At 42.8% G+C, this 22,226-nt stretch overlaps 1 protein-coding gene across 1 annotated transcript in view; it reads left to right on the top strand.

Moving 5' to 3' along the window:
- Positions 1-21,910, top strand: part of LOC135051127 (uncharacterized) — a 30,937-nt gene extending 9,027 nt beyond the window's left edge. The window contains exons 4-11 of the mRNA XM_063957282.1: positions 2,221-2,383; positions 2,481-2,776; positions 3,742-3,843; positions 7,029-7,333; positions 15,667-15,848; positions 16,016-16,188; positions 19,930-20,144; positions 20,258-21,910. Coding sequence (XP_063813352.1) covers positions 2,221-2,383; positions 2,481-2,776; positions 3,742-3,843; positions 7,029-7,333; positions 15,667-15,848; positions 16,016-16,188; positions 19,930-20,144; positions 20,258-20,496 — 1,675 coding nt within the window. The 3' untranslated portion in view covers positions 20,497-21,910. The remainder of the gene's footprint in view (positions 1-2,220; positions 2,384-2,480; positions 2,777-3,741; positions 3,844-7,028; positions 7,334-15,666; positions 15,849-16,015; positions 16,189-19,929; positions 20,145-20,257) is intronic.
- The last annotated feature ends 316 nt before the right edge of the window (positions 21,911-22,226 follow it).

Raw genomic sequence — 22,226 nt, 5'->3', positions numbered from 1 at the left:
TGACAGGGACAGGATAGGGGTGACAGGGTCAGTGTAGAGGCGGCAGGACCAGGACAGGGGTGACAGGGCCAGTATAGGGTTGACAGGGCAAGCACAGGGGTGACAGGGCCAGGATAGGGGTAGCAGGGCCAGGATAAGGGTGAAAGGGCCAGGATAAGGGTGAAAGGGCCAGGATAAGGGTGGCAGGTCAAGGCCAGGGGTGACAGGGACATGACAGAACACAGGGCACGGGAGCGATTGGTATTAGGGACAGAACAGTGGTGACAGACAGATGTGTCTTACCGGAGTCACTGCTGCTGCCCGTCCGCATCACTTCCCCCCCCCCCCCCTCCTCAGTCACACACCGCAGACCTCGCGCAGCTGCCGGGCACTGTGGTAAGGTGAGACTGGGAGTGACTGTTTAGCCCCCAGGAGATGCTGCGGCTGGAGGGAGGAGGGGGTCATAGCATGCACGTGGCGTGGACCTCACGGCTGCTGGGCACTATGGTAAGGGGAGACTGGGAGTGACTGGTTAGCTCCCAGGAGACGCTGATCTGGAGGGAGGAGGGAGTCAGAGCCTGCAAGCAGCGCGGACTTCTGCAGCGTTACCCGCCGGCTAAAGTGTGTGAAGGAGCTGGGCGCAACTCACTGCGGGTGGCAGTGCTGCAGCTAGCGGTGGGGTCGCAGGGGCTGGAGATAACAGGCAGTACGGAAAGTGCACAGCGGCTGGTGAACCACAAAACTACAGCTAAGAAGCGTGGAGTGTGCCAGAATGTGACGCTCCTCCCCGCCAGAGAGACCCTGCTGAGTATGCTGATGTGGGGGTCAAGTATGGCATACCCCCATACCTCCCAAATGTCCCAATTTTTGCGGGACAGTCCCATTTTTTGGGGTCTGTCCCACCCGCGGGTCGCAGTGTCCTGCGGTGGGGGGGGGGGGGGCAGTTGGAAAGCTCCTGTACTCGCTGTTCTGCTTAGCAGAGCAGCGGTGAATAGTGGAAACAGAGGGAGAGGGGGCATCAGGGGGTACGGATTAAGGGGGGGTTCCAGCAGCAGAGCCGGATTAAGGGGGGGGGGCAGGCGGTACGTACCGTTGGCCCCACAGTTGTAGGGGCCCCCCCCCGGCTCGAGTAGCTCTGTCCCAGCTCAGAAGCTCCCCCGTCCTGCCAGCAACAGCGGCAGCATTGTGCTACAGTCAGCACACGCTGCTGCGTATTGGCAGGTCTGTGGTGTTACAGGGAGGCAGCAGTCTCCCTGCTTTCTTCTGCCTGTGCGGGTGTGTAGGGGGAGCGACCACCTCCTCTGGATTTACCCCTAGCTGAGGGGCCAAAATCCCATTTAAAAAACAAAACGGAATTTGCATAATGGGGCGTGGCCTCGCGTCCCACGATTAGGCCACGCCCCAACCCACAGCATGCACAGCAATGAGATAGGGCTCCCCTGTCTCAAGTACCCTGTGCCCCCCGGACTCATAATCAGCCCCTGGGGGCATGCCAGCAGCTCACAGAGCGCTGGGCATGCCCCCTCACTGACGAAAACGGGGCCCTCCCGCAAAGCCACGCCCCCTTTTCGCTGTGTGTGTGTGTGAAAGCTGGGAGGTATGCACCCTGCCTGTGCCATGTCCATACTATCTGCTTCTGCAGCTGCTCCTAGTGTCCTATAGATTTGGCCAGATCTGTGACTCATTTGACTAACTCCGCCCACTGTTGTGACTCCGCCAAGCGTTAGCAAATGAATCACAAGATCTCAGATCTGGGCTATTATATAGGAGATATTTTTTGATCCCATATTAAATGGTAATCAAATAACTCATGCATTAAATACAAATAAAGGTTGAGTCTTTTATATAAAAAAATAACTCCAAATAATCTGAAATACAGAATTCTTTAAGCTACACTGAGCTAATAACACCTTTGCTTTCTGATAGTTCAATATATAAAAACTTCATTTATTACACATAATTTTTGATATTTTTCAAACTTATCGTCAGGCTTTAAGAGATATTCAGATCTCTATATATGAGATTTTATATATATATATATATATATATATATATATATATATATATATTTTTTTTTTTTATTTTGTTATATTTGATTTTAGTTTAATTATATTTATGATTATGCATTTAATTTACCCTTTTGAGCTTGAAAATTATAATCCTTTTAAATTTGAGAAGATTATAAAAATATTAACATTCTGTATGTGTAGTTTTACTTTAATTGTAAATATTGTCTTTTAGAATACACATGCTGATGCCTTGCCACAACAAACTTGTTAAGCCACTACTAATGGAAAATCAGCGTTTGACAGGTCTAATGATTTCCAAAATTTTCAAGCAGAAATCTGTTTATATCCAGCCTTCCAAAGAACTTATATACACTGAAAATTCAGATCAAGACAATGTAAGTTATTTGACTTGTAAGTTTTTATTTAAAGCATGCCTATTGTCTAAGTGTGGGATATGTGATATGTTGCATTACTTTATTAATTATATTTTAGGATAGAAGCTCAATTGAGCAAAGTGAAAAATTGCCTGAAGATACTGCAAAGAACTGTGAAACATTTGTAAATGAAGACTCCATACTGCAATTTATTAACCAAACCGTTTCCCCTGAGGACCAAGTTTTATCCTCCGTGGAAGAATTGGAGAAGAGTGTCCTCTCCCACAACACTCCTTATGAGCCATCTAATTTGGCAAACAGTGTGACCACCCAGGGTACTCAAAATATTGTTTACCAAGACAATGAAAACACAGTCAGCCATTTAGTGCCATCAACATTTGAAGAGAATTACAGGTAAGCATCCATTTATTGGATAGTAGTAGTACTGAAGGCAATGTTGTTTTAAAAACATGACAAACTCTATTATTATTATAAATATATATATATATATATATATATATATATATATAATTATTTTTTTTAATTAAACCTTTTCACTTGTTTATGTACAATTAGTCATTCTTCCCAGGGAGGGCAGTGTCTGGTGGCCCCAACCCATGGTGCAAGGATGGGGGTGGTGTGAGGTGAAGTGCTTTAATTTTCCTTTTAAAGATACCACAGTGCTGGCTTGGCACAGTCTGTTCATCTACTGCCTGCCATTTTCCAATGCACTCAGTCTTCCCTGCAGTAACATCAACTGATAATCCTCAGAGGTAAGTGTTCAACATGATAGTATGTGAAGCTGGCAGTTTTTTTTGTTATTTTTAAACCTATTCATATACTTTGTTGAGCCCTTACCTCAGAGGCTTGTCAGTTGCCTTTACTGCAGGGGTGACAGAGCACATCTAAAGACTGCAGAAGACAGATAAACAGACCGTCCTACTGCTAGGCCGGTACTGTGAAGCCACAGGGAGTGGAAGACACAGGAAAAGATAAATGGAGGAAGGTTAGCGAGACACATGGGACAGTGGGGGTTACAGAGAAATCCTACATAAAACAGCTAGTTACAGTCTGTATTATAGTCAATTCACATATTCAGAACTGTTTGATGTCTGAACCCAAATCTCAATTCAAAAATCAGCTATCTAATAGCTAATAAATGTAAAAAAAAAAAAATCTAAATCAATCTGTATCGTATTTAAATCTTTGCATGTAGTTTTTTAGTCTGCGTTATGCCTTTATTTTGTGAGGCAATGTAGACTATTGATGTTTGCTGATAAAATAGAGTACTTATTGTAGGCTCACCATGCTTTGTATTTTGTTTTATTTTTCTATTATATTTGTTACATTTGCAGTGTGATAAAATTTACCTCTTGCAGACATTACACAGAACTTTTTAACGATGTCCTTCCGCATTCTGATGAAGACATCGCATGCACTGAAGAAAGTCTAGATCACAATCAAAATACAGAGTGGAACAGGTAACATTTTTCTTTAGCGTTCTTTCCGAAACAAGCAAAACGTTTTTTATTATGTGTCTTTTTATATATGTATGTACAGTTGTGTATGTATGTATAATATAGATCAGCATGGATGGTGTAGTGGTTAGCATTACTGCCTCCCACAGCACTGAGGTCATGGTTTATATTCCCACCATGGCCCTAACTGTGTGGAGTTTGTGTATTCGCCCCTTGCTTGCTTGGGTTTCCCTCTGTTTCTCCGGTTTCCTAACACAATCCAAAAATTTACTGTAGGTTAATTGGCTTCCAACAAAAGTAACCCTAGCATGAATGTGTGTGCGTGTACATGTGGTAGGGAATAAAGATTGTAAGCTCCACTGGGGCAGGGACTGATGTGAATATTCTCTGTAAAGCGCTGTGGAATATGTGTGCGCTTTATAAATAACTGGTAATAAATTGTGTATGTGTGTATATATATATATATATATATATATATATATATATAATATATATATATGTGTGTGTGTATATTGCAGTGAAGAACTGGCACTCCAAACGAATCCACAATGGAAATAAGGCCCAGGTGCCCGTGTAGAGAAAATTGCATGCGGAAACTGGAACACTGCACTCACAGGTCTTCATACACATGCATTCAGCAGACTTGACAACAGCCGATTACACAGCCATGTAGTGACATCACTACATGGCTGTGTAATCTGCTGTTGTCAAGTCTGCTGAATGCATGTGTATGAAGACCTGTGAGTGCCGTGTTCCAGTTTGTGTGTGTGTGTGTGTATATGTATATATATATATATATATATATATATATATATATATATATAATTAATATATATATAATTAATATATATATAATTAATATATATATAATTAATATATATATATATATAATTAATATATATATATATATATATATATATATATAATTAATATATATATAATTAATAAATATATATATATATATATGCACACGGTGGGGGATAAAGCGACTGATGGTGTCTTAAAATATTTCAATAAAAGTGGATCTAGGAGATATATAAAAATATGTACTATATTTATAAAGTAATGAGTAACCAGATCGAGTGGATCTATAAAAAGTTAATTTATTAATACATTAAAACAGACAGTTATTAAACAGCTAGACTAAAATTTGAGCAGCAAATTTCTTAAAAAAATTGGGATAAAAAGTAAAACAGACACAATGCAAATTAATACCAAATTAAAATGTATGTTAAAATATGTAAAACAATTTTAACTTAACTTGGTATGAGGTCACTGCCAGGTAGCCCAACGCGTTTCGTCATTCAGACTTCATCACCCCTTGATGAAGTCTGAATGACGAAACGCTTTGGGCTACCTGGCAGTGACCTAATTTTTAACTGGTATTAATTTTGCATAGTGTCTGTTGTTTTTATCCCAATTTTTTGAAGAAATTTGCTGCTCATATTTTAGTCTAGCTGTTTAATAACTGTCTGTTTTAATGTATTAATTAACTTTTTATAGATCCACTCGATCTGGTTACTCATTACTTTATAAATATAGTACATATTTTTATATATCTCCTAGATCCACTTTTATTGAAATATTTTAAGACACCATCGGTCGCTTTATCCCCCACCCCCCGTGTGTTATTAATCCTTTGCTACAGGGAACTACCATCCCTGTGTTTTGGGGGACAGCTGACGCCCTGTATTAACCCATAGGGAGTGTTATTTATTTTGACTACAAATTGTACACAAGTGGCGCAATAATCTCCCCCTTTTTATCTATATATATATCTATCCTTAGATTTTTATGGCACTCCCAATCATACTGTCATCCACCTGGGTGCCCTCCTCCAAACGATATAGAACTGCAGGGGGTACCTTCAATTATTGTCCATAAAGAAGGAAACCAGGCGGCACTCCAAGGATTTGTTGCAGGCAAAATACTTTATATTAAAGTGACAGTGCAAAATAAATTAGTACAGCATAGTGCAAGCCACCTTGCACTATGCTGTACTAATTTATTTTGCACTGTCACTTTAATATAAAGTATTTTGCCTGCAACAAATCCTTGGAGTGCCGCCTGGTTTCCTTCTTTATGGACAATAATTGAAGGTACCCCCTGCAGTTATATCTCTATCTCTATCTCTATCTCGCAGCGACACTCTAGACGACTGGATACAAGACAAAAGAATGCACAAATACAGCTTTGAAATGTTGATCACAACGGGCCTTTTTTTGTTTTGTATCCAGTCATGTAGAGTGCCACCACACGCTTCCATGTACTAGGACCCTGCTGGGCTCGTAGTATTATTTTTTTTTATTTTTTTTTTATAAAACTCAGGAGTGTTATATTTGGAACTCACTGCAGCACCTAAAAAAACTCCTAATAGCACAGTATTGATAGGTTTGTGTTGAAAAAAGAATTCACACTTTTTTTTCACCATTTTTTTATTTTCCATTTCTTGTTACCATGAAGTACTGCGGGTCGTATGCACGAAGATCTTATTAAGTCTTTGATGTGTACCCAATATTTATTTTTCTTTGAATTTTTGAATACCTGTTGACTAATAGGTGCTGGTCAATTTTATATATATATATATATATATATATATATATATATATTATATTATATTATATTATTCTGATGGACAGATAAGCTTTTATGTTTTTATTCTTGTACATTTAAAACCTGCTTGCTATATCATGTATATTATATATTTTTGTAAGTTTTATATTTTATTTTTAATATATGTCCATGTGAAAAGTAGTAAGAAGATGACACACACCAGACTTACCCAAATATATCCTTTTTAAAAGTAGAAATTTATGCCATTCAGTTGACCTTTCTCAAGTCTTTCAGCATTAGAATATCCTATCGGGTACACGTTTCCAGTGTGCTCAGCCTCCTCTTTGCTGCATCACGGCATTTGACTGACTACTGTATTTTTGTCTGTGCTCACAAAGTAATGGATTCATAGGCACCATGAATTATGTGTGATAGCACCAGCACATCCAAATGAGGTCACACTGTTTGCAATCACGTTACTGCAATGCCTACAATGAAGCTGATCACGTGCATGTGTGTGGATAGATAGTAATTTTACATTAATGTATGTGTACAAGGTAATTCATGAATGCCAAATATATTGATATTAGTAATTGACCTTCTAAATTATTTTAAATCTACATTTTGTGTTGTAGTGATATCAATCTAAAGGATATTCTGTCAAATCTGGCAGTACAGATTGATACTGAAAGCATTTCAAAGTTTAACATAAACCGCAGAGAAGTCTGGGACGGAGCATGTCGTGGACTAAAGCGGCAAACATTTAGGCCTGAAAATCGCCTTTCTGTAATTTTCACTGATTCCTTTGGGAATACAGAAGGAGCTGTAGATTTTGGTGGCCCAACGAGGGAATTTTTTAGACTTCTTCTACAGTTTTTGCAAATCAGCAAATTATTTGAAGGACCAGAAAATTCAAAGACATTGTCTTGTGATGCTCAAGGTATTTTTATATTTGTTTTGGTTTCTCCATTTGTTTTCTCTGTTATTATCATTATGTTCTTTTTTTTTTGGTAAGTTTACATCTGGACTTGACAATTTTTTTTCTAGATACTAGGAGCAAAGATGAAAGTGTAGGAGCCATACCACTACTGTTGCCACCACCTCCCCTCCCACACAACTAAGGGGGCCCCCCAGGCAAACCAGCCCTCTGAATCAATCCCCCGAGTAAACAATCCTCCGCTTTTTGGCCATATCACTGCCCCCTTCGAAGCACAATCCCTGGCCACACATAGACCCCCCTATTGGATAGCTATATGCAGCTGGAGTTTGAAAACTGCACACAGCATAGGCTGGGACGATCACTCAGCACATGCACTCCTGTGCATGAAATGGCAGCCGCAATAAAGCCATGCCCACGAATCTGCTCGCTCTCTCCCTCCTTGCATAATTTGGTAGCCAGGCAGCAAAAGCTAGGGGCCATGGCTACCTGGCCCCTGGGATTTGTCGAGCCCTGGTTTAGATCGTCAAACTTAATTGGTTAGTTATTTCCTTGCTTTATGTTTGGAAGAAGAAAAAAATCAGTTGTATCATATATACAATATATATAAAGAATGCTAATTGAAAACCATATTCCAGGCTTTAAATGCATCTAGGTATGATTGAGGAGTAATGTAGAAGACTAATAAACAATATCACTAGTTATATATCCATATCACATACTGTGCAGTCCTATAGTGTATGCTTTTAATTATGTTTCTCCCTAATATACAGGAATACAAAATTTTAAGAAAAACTATGTATAGGTTTCAAGAAAGTTTGCCTCTACTAATCCATTTACGTGTTTAAATTCTGTACGTGTTCCCTGTACTGTGCTACTTATACCCCTTTTCCACCTCGTCCAAAAACATGGGTTTTTGCACGGGTGTGTGCATTTACACGTGTTTTTTGGCTAGTGGAAACGTCTCCCTCTGAAAAAACCCGGGTCAAGTGATCTGGGAATCCTACCAGGGTAGGACGCGGGAATGACCCGTGTAAGGTGTAGTGTAAACAAGTTACCCATGTCAGTCGACACGGGACCCGTTTACAGCATGTGAAGATCCCATACCTCCCTGACCGCAGGTTTTCGCGGGCAGTCTCGAGGTTGGGGGGGGGGGCAGCGCATGCTGTCTCTCCTGCTATGCAGACAGCAGCGCTGGCAGAGAAATTGTGTGCCGGAGGCTGGGGGCAGCTCAGCAGCTTCCAGAGTGCCGGGCTTGCCCCCAGCAAGACAGTGGGCAGCATGGAATTGGTGGTGTGGCCTAACGGGTACGAGGCCATGTCCCGGGGGTCCTGATCTACCGGTTTTCCCGGCGCTTGGAGATAACTTCATCTCCAATCGCCAGGCAGAAGAAACTGTATCCGGGTGCAGTGTAAACGGCGCCTACACGGGATATTCCCGGGTTCGCTCCCATAGTGGAAAAGGGGTCCTTCTCGTGTCTGACCTGGCTTGGAACCGTGTTCCAAATCCCGGGGTCAGACCCGAGACTTCTAGTGGAAAAGGGGTATCACCGTATCCTAAGATACTACTCAAGGAACTGTAGATAGTATGTACACAATTTTAATGCTAGGCATGTGCATCCGCTGGGTCAAGCACAATGTGCCAATATGCTATTCATGGTACAGGTATATTGTTATATCTGCTTGAGGCTCCTAATTGCTTTACTTTGGTTTTTATTGTTAGACTTTTACATGGTGTTTTCGTTAAATTCAAATTGGTTTACTCATATTAATTATAATTTCTCTAGCATGCATAGGGTATACTGGGATGGTAAATTACAGTGGGGTATAGATGGGTCCATTGGAGCAGGTGCACTTTAAATTTCTTCAACCTAGTGTGTGCTGGCTCCTCCCCTCTATGCCTCCTCCCATCAGACCAGTTTAGAAAACTATGCCCTCAGAACTTGTCACATGCTGTAGGGCTCCAGTGTTTGTTTTTTGGGTTGTTTTTCCTTTAAATATTTTATATTTCTCTAATTTTTCAGACAAGCGCCTGTCTGCATCGAGGGACTTAGGGGGAGGGGTGGACCCGTCCAGACCTTATAGAGAGGTATGGCCCCGGATACCTAGTAACCATGACATCGGCCATGGGGTGATCTCTCACCGCAGCCGTATGGAGGGCTGGTGCTGGATCCTCAGAACCTGCCGACACCCCCGAACAGCTGAAGTTATGCAAGACTGTTGAGCATGCACTGGTTCACGAATAGCGGGATACCCGGTTCACAAGGCGTCAAATCATTGATCAGGCACACTTCTCTAATAGAGCTACTATGCCTTATTAGACTGTGTGTAGATTCCGCTGTAGGCGCACCATAGCAGAGGGGCAGAGCTTACAGAGCAGGACAGCAAGCGCCATTATACATACCGCGTGTACAGAGTTCAGCTACAGCGACGCCAGAGCCAGCGCGGACCTCACAAGTCTCCCGGGACTGTGGTATGCAGTGGGGGCTAATTGTTGGGAGGAGCAGGTTACACTTGGGGTTGCTATTAAGTGACTCCGGAATCAGTACTGCCTGGCTATATTATACACAGCTCATAGTGTGCTGGTTTCTCCCACTATGTGCTTTCTCCTGTTGGCTGTTTTATTTACTACTGCTTGCAGGGGTGACACACTGTACTTTTTCCTGTGTGTGTGTGTGTGTCATCTATACTGTGTAAGAATGACAGGGAAAAGTATTCTGTAAAGACTGCTCTAATAAGTTTACACAGACATCTGAAGGATCACATATTTTTGACCAGTGTACGGAGTCTGGGTAATAATCTGACGGCAGGTCACAAGAGTCTACACCAGTGTGGCTGTACACTTTAACAGGTGTCATGACAGATATTTCCTCAGAACTGGATGCTCCTGGCCACAACAGACAAGCTCTTAGACAGTCTGTGGAGGAATTGGTCTCTAAAAAGTGGTGGATTAAATCCTCTACTCATCCGCCCAGACTAAATGCACCAAAAATGCATGTTCCCACAGGTCCTGCAGTTGAATGACACGGGGGAAGACATGCCAGATATAGAGGATATGGATTAAGAATGGAGGAGGAAATTGGGGACCCTTCTCAAGGGGTTGAGTCACTCATTTGTGCAATACTGAGGTTATGGAAATACGTGAAAAAGACACTCTGGTAGAACCTGTATATTTCAGTAAACCACAAAAGTCTAGTGTTAACGTCTTCTGTCTTCTGAACGAAATGCCTAATTTAAGGAAGCTTGATTGCATTCTGTTAAAAAAATTCCAGATTCTTAAAAAGTTTTTGTCTTTTCTCTTTCCTCCTGAAGACAGGAAGCTTTGGGAAAATCCACCCACGGTTGACTCTTCAGTTTCTCGTCTCTCTAAAGATTGCACTTCCACTCCCGGGGGCTACTTCTTTAAAAGACTCCTCACACCATAAGATTGAAGCAACACTAGAAACTGTTTCTGCAGGGGGGTACACTGGTATTCCACAGGGAATAACATAGGGGGTGTAGAGTTGGATCTTGATACGAGGCACCGCTTTGACTGTTCCCAGGATGCACTGCACCGCCGCCTGTATATCCCCGCTTCCAGGCACTGGAGCTCAGTTTGTAAGTTGGTGCCTGCAGTGCATGCTGCTAACAGGATGGGCTGCATTAGGCAGCCCTAATAAGAGCTTTTCTAAGAAGAAAGAAGACTTCAAGGGCCGCAGCACAGGCACTAGATGCCATGGATATCACTGACATTCCGAGCTACGGCTCAATCACCTCCCCCAGCGGCGCTGCATACTCCTGTGCCCTGGTTGCCGGGTACTTGCAGCGGAAGCGCTCTGGTTCCCATAAGGTACACATCACCGCTGCTGCTCTCTTGGATCACGTGGCCGCACTTCATGAAGGAGGGAAGAGGGTTCCCCAGGTGGGACCCACTGAAATCGTGATCCAGATGCGGTCCCAGCAGATGGACCATGCTTCCGGCGTGGTCACTCTGGCCGTGCAGGGACCCCACTATACCCACCAGGGCAAGGAGCACATGTTGGATTTACTAAAATCAGTTTATTATAGGATCCATAGTACCCGGTGGTAAAGTCCTGCAGAGTGCATAAGGCACTGACCTGTAGCCCATCCCCCAGCTCCAGGCGCCATCTACAGCAGGTGTTCTCGCCCTGAAGCTGCATCTCTCCTTCACTCCCTGTCAGCGTTTGGGCGCCATTTCACAGAGCTGCGCTGATTCTGGGACTGCTTGGCACTGTCTCCTCTGTAAAGCCGCCTGTCTCATGAGCGCTGTGCATTTACGGGACACTTAAGTATTCTACATGTCGTTTAGTATGAATATTTAGTACAAGTATCCTGTGATATACATCCATTGTTTACTGTGCATTGTTATATCTGTATTCATACATGTATATGTACTATTACTAATCCAGTGCAGTTTTATTGTTATGTAATAATTTCTACATTGTACATGTGACTGTGTGTGCCTATAGCTGCTGTGTGGTTTCCATTCTGTGTATGTCGCACATATTGCTATCACTATATTCTGTACCCTGGGGGGGCTAAGTGCATCAGGGTCTCGTATACCATATAGTATTCCACAGGATATACTGTTTTTTGTATTTTTATCTGTGTATTTCAGTCACCTCATACCTCTTAAATCCTCTGTTTGTGCTCAGCATTTGCAGTCACATACCATAGGTGGTTTTTGTCGGGTATTGTGCTTGTCTTTCTATATTGTTCTGTCACGCCCTATGGCTACATTCTCAATGTCTGCTGCACAGTGCGGGAACTCCGCGTACGCTCATGCATCAGGCAGTGCTGACGCCATGGTTTTACCTGAGGAAAATATATCAGCTGAGGGTTCAGGTATTGGGTGTTCTGCATCCCCCAGTCAGCCTGCAGCACCGGTGGCACACCAAGAATCACCTTGGGCTGATTTTTCAAATTTGCTGACTACGCTTGTAACACGACTTACACCCCCTGTGGGACCTCCTGTGCCATTACAGCCACATATTGTCCCTGTAGTTAGTTCGCCATGGGCAGATACTGTCTACTCATTTACAGCAATTAAATCAGTCCTTTGTTAAAAGCTTAACCCTTGCCCTACTGGTACCAAAGGGTCATCTAAGTGGGCCATTTCTTCCTCACAATCTACTCATGTTTCGGATACTTCATCCGATGGGGTTGGGGAATATACTGATCCCTTAGACACTAATACAGCTGATTCTGATGTGGAATCTGTGACGCAGGTTGATGTTCCTGATATAGTGGAGGCTATCAAACTGATTCTTCAGATTGATGATGAGACTGACCCTCCAGATACGTCTAAGCAACCTGATAAGTTCAAACGTCGGAAGGTTACTAAATTAGTCTTGCCACATTCTGACCATTTAATTGACATACGTCAGGAATCCTGGGAGTCTCCAGGAAAGAAATTTTCCCTGTCTAAAAAGATGCTAGCTCATTATCCTATCTCCGCAGAGTTAAGTACCAAGTGGGAAACACCTCCACCAGTGGACTCGCATGTGGCCCGTCTTGTGTCATCTACTCTGCCTGTCACTACTGTCACCTCTCTGAAGGAACTGACGGATAAGTGTGTGGAGGGCTGCTTTAAGTCTATTTACACTCTCTTGCTGGTGCTGTACATAGTCCCACTTTGTCAGCCTCTCGGGCTGCAAAAGGTATTGAAGCCTGGGTTCAAGCAGTTGAGGCAGAGCTACCTCAGAATTTTCCAGATAATGCCAGACAATGTCTATCATGTATTATCAGAGCCTCCCATTACATTCATGAGGCAGCCTCTGATGCAGGTGTTATGGCGGCCAAAGCGTCTACCACGTCCATACTGGCTCACCGGATTCGGTGTTTACGGTCCTTGTGGGTGCACCTGTACTCTAAGAAGACCTTTGAGGTGCTCCCTTATTAAGGGAGGTTATAATATTTGTGTAAGATTGGAACAAGATTGTGACTGACTTGGTGTCTGCCAAGACTGCAAGTCTCCAAAGTACTAATCCTTCGGCTCCGAAGGCTAAGAGTAAAACTTTGCGATCCTTTCGACCTCCAGGTAAAGAAAATGGTCAGGCGTACCCGAGATAAGCTCGCGCTTCCAAATCCTCAAAGTCAAAACCAAAACTTTCTTGGGCTGCCCGTCAGCCTGCTTCCAAATTGGCCAAGCCTGCTGCATGACTGGGCTGTTGAGCAGTGACTCAGGTGGCTCAGTTTCAGGGAAAGTGGTTACCATACGAAACCATCCTCCCCATAAACATCTTTGAACTAAGGACGATTAACAATGTCCTTTTTCAGGCCTTCCACCTGTTACAAAATCACGCCACTCAAGTACAAGCAGACAATGCCACCACGGTGGGCTACATCAATCGACAAGGCGGAACCAAAGGCAAGGTGGCTATGAGAAGTCACCAATATCCTCCTTTGGGCAGAGTGACATGCCACGGCACTGTCTGCCATATTCATTCTGGGAGTGGACAACTGGGAGCCAGATTTCCTCAGTCGGCAAGATCTCCACCCGGAGAGAGTGGGGTCGCCACCCTCAATTCTTCTGTCAGATAGTATCCCTATGGGGTTGGCCTCAGATCTGATGGCATCCCGACACAACACGCATCTTCAGTGTTACTGCTCAAGGACAAGGGACCCACAGGCGACAGCTGTAGATGCATTTTTTACGCCCTGGACCTTTTAGACGATCTATCTGTTCCCTCCATTCACTCTAGTACCACGAATCTTAGAGGGAAAAGGTTCAGGCAATTTTAATCTCCTTGGCGGGCCTGGTACGCAGATCTCTTCTCCCTGTTGGTAGCCAACCCCTGGCCATTGACGCTGAGATAAGATCTTCAGCAAGGCCCATTCGTCTATCCAAACTTACAGCGGCTATGTTTGACGGGGTGGAAGTTGAGAGGGAGATTTTAGCCAGGAAGGGCATTCCAGAGGCCGTTATCCCGACTGCTCCATGCTAGGAAAGATGTCACATCACGGCACTACCATCGGCTATGGAAGATGTATGTCTCCTGGTGTCAGTCATCGTTATCTGCCAGCGGTTTTCAAATTGGGTCGTTTTGCCTTGTCAGTCTTTTAACAAAAATGGTTGGCCTAGATCTCGGAGGTTCAGACCTTTCTTAAGGGTGTGCTCCACTTGCAACCACCTTTTGTATATCCTACGACCCCTTGGGATCTCACAGTTGGTGTTGGATTTTCTACAACCATTGCAGCAGGCGGAGTCCAAGTATTTGCTTGGAAGACTCTCACCTTGTTGGCTCTTGCTTCTGCGCGGCGACTCTCTGAATTGGGGGGCCTTGTCCTGAAAATCTTGGGTTTCACGAAGATCGTGCAGAACTCAGGACTTGTAGGTTGTCTCGGCATTTCACATAAATCCACCTATTGTAGTTCAGGTAGTAACCGATTCCTCCACGCCTCGTAGTTTGGATATGGTGCAAGCGTTGTGCATTTATGTCAACGGAATGGCTCGTACCCGGAAGTCAGATACTCCTTTGTTTTGTATGAGGCCACCAAGATTGGTTGTCCTGCTTCGAAGCAAACCATTGGATAAAACTCACTATCCAACAGGCTTATTCATTTGTGTCCTTACCTTTGCCACAGTCTGTCACCGCCCATTCCACTAGGTCGGTGAGATATTCCTGGGCGGCTGCTCGTGGAGTCTCTGCCTTGCAGTTGCGTAGGGCTGCTACCTGGTCCAGTGCCCACACTTTTGTTAAATTCTATTGTTTTGATACCTTGGCGTCGGGCGCTCAGTTTGGTTTTGCATGGATCTCGGCACACACCCACCCGTAATGAGAGCTCTGGCATGTCCCCACTGTAATTCACCATCCCAGTATACTCTATGGATGCTAGTTAAAACTGGATTTTGGTACTTACTGGTAAATGCTTTTCTCCAAGACCATAGGGGATACAGGCCGCCCACCTCTGTGCTTTCTTTTCTGCATATTGTTTGTGTTGTTGTGCATCAGCGTATGCGCGTTGCTTTCGCTATTTTTTTGTTTTACTTTTTAAGTTATGTTGCTCAGTTTCTCCTGTTCTTCTATTCTGTTTTTTCCTCCTCCTTGAGGCATGTTCCGTCTCCTTCGGGCACAGTTATGGAGACTGGTCTGATGAAAGGGGGCATAGAGGGGAGGAGCCAGCACACACTAGGTTGAAAAAATTTAAAGTGCACCACCTCAAATAGAACCATCTATACCCCGCTGTAATTCGCCATCCCAGTATCCCCTACGGACTTCAAGAAAAGGATTTACCGGTAAGTACCAAAATCACGTGTATTTTTTTGGTGTGTATGTGTGGTTTTTTTTTTTTTTTATTTATTTTTTTTTTATGCACTTTTTTAATGTTTTTCAGCTTTGCGGAATGATGAGTATTATCTGGCTGGTTTATCCATTTCACTATCACTGGTGCACGGTGGACCCGCTCCAAATTTTTTTTCTCCTGTCTTATACAATGCTCTAACATATGGCTGGAAAAATACTCCACTTGTATTACAAGATCTTGTAGATGTGGAAGCAAAAGAAATTATGCAGAAGGTATATACATAATGTTAATTTAATTACTGCATTTATTTTTAATTATGTGTCAATGATTTTATTTATTTTTTTTGTATATTCATTTTGAGTCGTGATTTCATTATCTCACATTTAGTAATGTCATGTTGACCTATAGATTTACCCATTTATATTTTTTTAAATTTCAGATTATGAATGCTACTTCAGTTGAGAATCTTCAAGACGTGTTGTATGAAAATAACCTGCTCCTTAATCTTGCTGGCTGTCTCCGTGTAATTAAAACAGTTGACGACAAACACCAAATTGTCCAAGACTACTTGCATTGGTATCTACGGGATAGAACAATGCATTCTGAAGAGAGGTTATTACATTTAAAGTTTAAATAATGCCACGTTTATTTAATTGTTGGATTTTCCAGTCGGATTATACTGACTTTATAGAATACTTTAGTGTTGAGTAGAATGCATAACCAGTTGCTTCTGTATGCTATAAAGATTAGCTGCATAAAAGAAAATACCTTTTTTTTTTTTTTCTTTTTTCTTTTTTGGAGATAAACAGCGTAACTATTTAAATGTGTGCAAAATGTAGAAAAAATGTATATTAAAATTTAGTGTTGGTAAATTGCAATGAACAAAAGTCCCTCTAGAGCAGTGGTTCCCAAGCTCTGTCCCCAAGTAACCTCAACAGTTCGTGTTTTCCAGGTCACCAAGCAGTTGAACAGGTGTATTCATTACTCACTGACACATTTTAAAAGACCCACAGGTGGACCAAATTATTTCACTTGCAATCCTGTGAGGGGACCTGGAAAATATTAACTGTTGGGGGTACTTGAGACCGCGGTTGGGTACCACGGCTCTAGAGGGTAAAACAGGATTTTAATTACCTACCGGTAAATCCTTTTCTCTTAGTCCGTACAGGATGCTGGGCGCCCGTCCCAGTGCGTACTGTATCTGCAGTTATCGGTTATGGTTACACTCATGTTGTTTTTCTTTTCAGTCAGTCCGTTGCTGATGTTATTCATGCCATGGCATGCGGTATGCTATTTTTGTTTGTGTTTACACAGGTTGTTACATTTTCGGTCAGCATATTGCTGTATATTTTTCATGCCGTCAGCTGGTGTTCTATTGAATGCCACGTTCTGCGGCATGTTTGAGGTGTGAGCTGGTATGACGCTCACCGTGTTTAAACAGTAAATTCTTTCCTCAAAATGTCCGTCTCCCTGGGCACAGTTCTATAACTGGAGTCTGGAGGAGGGGCATAGAGGGAGGAGCCAGTTCACACCCATTCAAAGTCTCTTATAGTGTGCCCATGCCTCCTGCGTATCCCGTCTTTACCCCATGGTTCTTTTGGAGTCCCCAGCATCCTCTACGGACTAATAGAAAATGATTTACCGGTAGGTATTAAAATCCTATTTTTCTCTTACGTCCTACAGGATGCTGGGGTCCATATTTGTACCATGGTGATGTACCAAAGCTCACCGAACGGGAGGGAGAGCGCGGAGGACCTGCAGAACTGATTGACCAAACTTTAGGCCCTCACTGTCCAAAGTATCGAACTTGTAAACGTAGCAAACATGTTAGACCCAGACTAAGTAGCTGCTTGGCAAAGTTGTAAAGCCTAGACACCCCGAGCAGCCACCCAGAAAGAACCCACCTTAGAGTAGAGTGGGCTTTAACAGATTTGGGACACTGCAATCCTGCAGTAGAATATGCATGCTGGATAGTGACTCTGATCCAGTGAGAGATCGTCTGCTTAGAAGCAGTACACCCAATTTTCTTGGGATCATACAGAACAGAGTCCGATTTTCTGTGACGAGCAGTCCTCTTCACATAGATTTTCAGAGACCTTGAAACATCTAAGGACTATGACGAAATAGAGGAGTCAGTAGTAGCGACTGGTACCACAATAGGTTGGTTGATACAAAAAGCCTACACAACCTTTAGAAGGAACTGCTGATGTGTCCGGAGCTCAGCTCTATCTTCACGGAAGATTAAGTAAGGGGCTTTAACAAGACAAAGCCCCCAACTCCGACACACGTCTAGCAAAAGCTAAGGCCAACAAAGTGACAGCCTTCCACGTGAGAAACTTGACTTCAAACTCCTGTAGAGGCTCGAACCAATCCGATTGGAGGAACTGTAACACCACATTAAGATCCCATGGTGACATAGGTGGCACAAAGGGAGTCTGGATGTGCAGAACTCCTTTCAAGAAAGTCTGTTCCTCAGGGAGGGAAGCCAGTTTCTGGAAGAAAATGGATAAGGCCAAAATCTGGACCTTTATGGATCCCAAACTCAGGACCATATCCACACCTGCTTGCAGGAAGAGGAGAAACCGTTCCAGTTGAAATTCCACTGTAGGAAACTTCTTGCATTCACACCAAGATACATACTTTTTCCAAATGCAATGGTAATGTTTAGACGTTTCTCCTTTCCTAGCCTGTATCAGGGTAGGAATAAACTTGTTCGGAATGCCTTTTACGAGCTCATATCTGGTGTTCAACCTCCATGTCGTTAAACGTAGTCGTGGTAAGTCTTGATAAGTGAATGGACCCTGTTCCAGAAGGTCCTCCCGAAGAGTAAGAGCGTTCAGGATGCTCCTCACAGCGCTGCAGTAAAGTACCGCTGAGCCGTCCGGGAGCGCACTTAATACTGCGCTCCTACCCTGAAGCCGCCATCTTCACACCGTCCCCCTGCTTGTTAGGTGGTGGCGGTGACTCCCTCGCCACACTTCAGCTCTGCAAGGGGGTGGTGGCCTGCTGCTGGGGTGAGCATTCCCCTGCGGCGGGGAGCGATCTATACCCTCTGGAGCTCAATGTCCAGTCAGTGGAGACAGTGGCTCAGACCCCGCAGGGCGGACACTCCTCCCCCGTTATTCCCCCCCTGCTGGCAGGCTGTTGCCAACAGCCTCCTGTACAAAAACAAACTCTAAAAAGTAACTTTACTAGAAAAACTCTATAGAGCTCCCCTAGGTGTGAACGGCTCCTCCGGGCAAATTTTCTAAACGGAGTCTGGTAGGAGGGACATAGAGGGAGGAGCCAGCCCACACTATTAAAGTCTTAAAGGTACTAATATGGACCCCAGCATCCTCTAGGATGTAAGAGAAATTTACTAAATATCAATTTGTTTTTGGAGTGTTTCAAAAATTTGAGTGTTATTTTACAAATCACATATTTACTAAATCCTCAATCAATTTCAAATCTTTTTTTTATTTTAATTTTAGACTAGTACTTTAGAGTCTGGGTACAGGTACCATAGGCCCATTACATGCTGGCCCTTGTGGTTCTAAAAGTTCAAAGCTGCTGGTGTAGGATTGCTGTAATCTCTAGTATCACTGTAAAGAAATAAGACTGGTACCCACACCATTTTTCTCCTAATTTTGATTAACCAGAATGGGCTCAGAAACTTTGTAGGATGGGTTAATCACGCAATTTTTTATTTTGTTTAAATTTAACTCTTTATTCTATAATATACCAAAGCATGCACAGATATTGAGCTATGCCGTCCTTATAATCTGTCTCTATTTGACTGATGTCTCCCATAAATAAGGGAATCTCAATGTAATTGACTAAAACTGGACACCAGAAACTGAAGATACCATAAAACACACTGCTTGTCCAGCGATTTGTTTTAGACTTCACACACAATTTTGTGTAGATTTTACCTAAGTAAACAGGCAGCGTTAGTTTAGCATCAGAGGGTGATCGTCAGTGGTGAGTACCAACCGGGGGCCCAGCTAGGAGTGACCCCCTGGTTTACTGTGCAGCTGACAGCATAGTGTGGAGGGCAGAACCCTCCTGTGGGGTCCCGCTATGGCCCCCGCGTGAGACTGGCTAAATAAAAGGTAAACCAAGCATTTATGTGAGGTTTTTAGATGCAGGGAAACATGGCCAGTATAAACATACAGCAGTAGCTCCGTTGCCATGGTGGGGGTCGGAGCTACATTAGAGCGGGCTCAGCAGCATTTTGGCACCTGCAGCAGCCTCCACAACTGCCCCTAGATCTTTCATTTCATCCTTCCGGAGTCCAGAAGGACTACCTATAGTTTATCTGTAGCGATTTGTTAATGTCCCAATATTCTATTGATTTAAATGTTTTAATTTTAGATTTAAAGAGGGACTGAAGACATTGGGTGTGCTTGACGCAATGAATGCGCATCCGGATTTATTTAAAAAAGCATTTATATGGAAAAAGGATGTTATGACATCCGATGTCGTGTCTCATCTCTTCAAAATATCCTATAGTCCAGTGGGTAGTAATGCAAGGATTCGTGAAGAGAGAATTATTTGCTACTGGCGAGACTTTATTCTGGATTGTGAAGGTTAGTATACTTTTATTTTCACATGCTTACATATATGCAAAAGTGCAAATGCCGGTACTAATGATTTTTAAGTTGATGATAACATTTGCTTTTATTTGGTTTCACTATTTCAGAGAGAGAATGCAGAACCAAGCTACAAGATATACTGTTGTTTGTGACTGGCGTAAACCATATTCCACCAATAGGACTTGACCCACAGCCATCCATTGAATTTATTGATGGATCGTCAAACTATCCAGAGGCTAACACTTGTGGCAATGTGCTTAGACTTCCATTTTCCAAAGGTTACAAAGAATTCAAAGAAAACTTAGAATTTGGTATTCTGAATTCACCTGGTTTTGGCCGACCATAGTATGTTTTGTTTTTTTTACATCTTTACCGTTTGTAACGTTTCTTGAAGTTGGAACATAGATGTTGACTATGACACTTAAAGGACCATCCCTCTGTATAATGTAGTTTCTGGATAGTTTTGTATTGTCCAAAACTGGGCTAGATGCTGATGGAAAAAAGTATATATATATATATATATATATATATATATATATATGTTCAGTGTCACATCTCTCTGCCCAAATCATCTAACACACCGCATAACACTATGCTACTACTGACACTAACATTGAGACACACAACCTATGTATAGTATTTGTATCCAAATATACATACACTAAAACACAAACTCCAGTGGTTTGAGCTCAGTTAACTTATGTCTTCTTATGCTGGGTACACACTGGCTGATATATCAGCCGTTCTGTTGAATGGCCCATATATTGTGGGTCAGTCAGCCAGTGTGTACGAACGATATATCTGTGAATGCTGTCCGTTGGCCCTGCAGTACAGCCGACTACCAATATATCTGTCGATTTTATTGGTGCATCGCTGTGTCTATGGGCGGTCAATGAATGGGCAGGCACATGTTAACACCCAAACAGTTGATGATGTCAGTCCCGATGGATCAGGCAGTGTGTTTGCTCAACACAATGCCCGGCCGTCCATACATATATATGCAGATATATCTACTAGTGCGGCACTTCAGCTATTGAGAAACTACACATCTCAGCACGCCCTGACACAGCTTTAGCATTCTCTGACAGCAAAACTGTGTCAGGGCATGCTGGGATATGTAGTTTCACAACAGCTGGAGGGCCGCAGTTTGGACATGCCTGTACTAATGTGTACCCAGCATTATATATATCAAAGGTGGCCTCACCTACAGTATAAGTAGTGCAGCCCACCATTCCTCATAGTTAAAATATCTCAGTGTGCAGGTGTCCATTTTAGAGGAGGTGACTAGGAGTTTTCATTATGTTTAAACATTTGATTCATAGAGTCTATGTGCAGCCTTTTCAACCCACCCTTTTTTATTATGGGGATGCTTTAAAAACTTGCTGTTTTTTCAACATATTTAGTTAAATGTTTGTTCTGTTTTTATACTATTTAGAGCAGAGTAAAATTTACGGAGGGAGTTGACTGCAATACTGCAGCTGGTCTTGCCTATATTTTTGTAATAAAAATTTAGAAATTGTGACCCAAGCCTGATATTTAAATTGTCACAGTATATCACACATTTATTCCTGTGGGTGTTCTATTTGTGTCCATTACAATGTTTCTCATTTATCTCCTTTAGTTCTTGTACGGTCTGTAATGTAGCTTTTTTTTCAGTGTCCTTTCTATCACATCCTACAAATTGCATCTGCTGTTATATTGTAATGTTTGTGCTTCCTTAAAAAATAAAAAAAATAAAGTATTTACATTTAAAGTCAAAATGGGACTGACTGCAGAATGCTTGCAGCAACAAATAGCTAGTGTGTCATGGAAATGCTTTTGGCACACGATATAGTAAAAAAATTTCACACAGGAGGCAGAATACAGTAGCTACGGGGGGAGGGGAGGGGAGAGGGAGTGTTTATACACAGTGTAAGTCCCAAGGTGGGTACACAGTGGCCAATCTATTGGACAGTCAATTGAATTAATATTGCTGGTTCAACGGACTTGGTGTACCCCTGATATGTCAGAATGATGGTGTACATATCGCAATAGCCAGGCAGCACATCAGATGCCTCATATCTGCAGCTATATCCG

The sequence above is a fragment of the Pseudophryne corroboree genome, chromosome 2 (assembly GCF_028390025.1).
Source record: "Pseudophryne corroboree isolate aPseCor3 chromosome 2, aPseCor3.hap2, whole genome shotgun sequence".
Classification (NCBI taxonomy): Eukaryota; Metazoa; Chordata; class Amphibia; order Anura; family Myobatrachidae; genus Pseudophryne; species Pseudophryne corroboree.
This window is presented reverse-complemented; position numbering and strand designations above follow the sequence as displayed.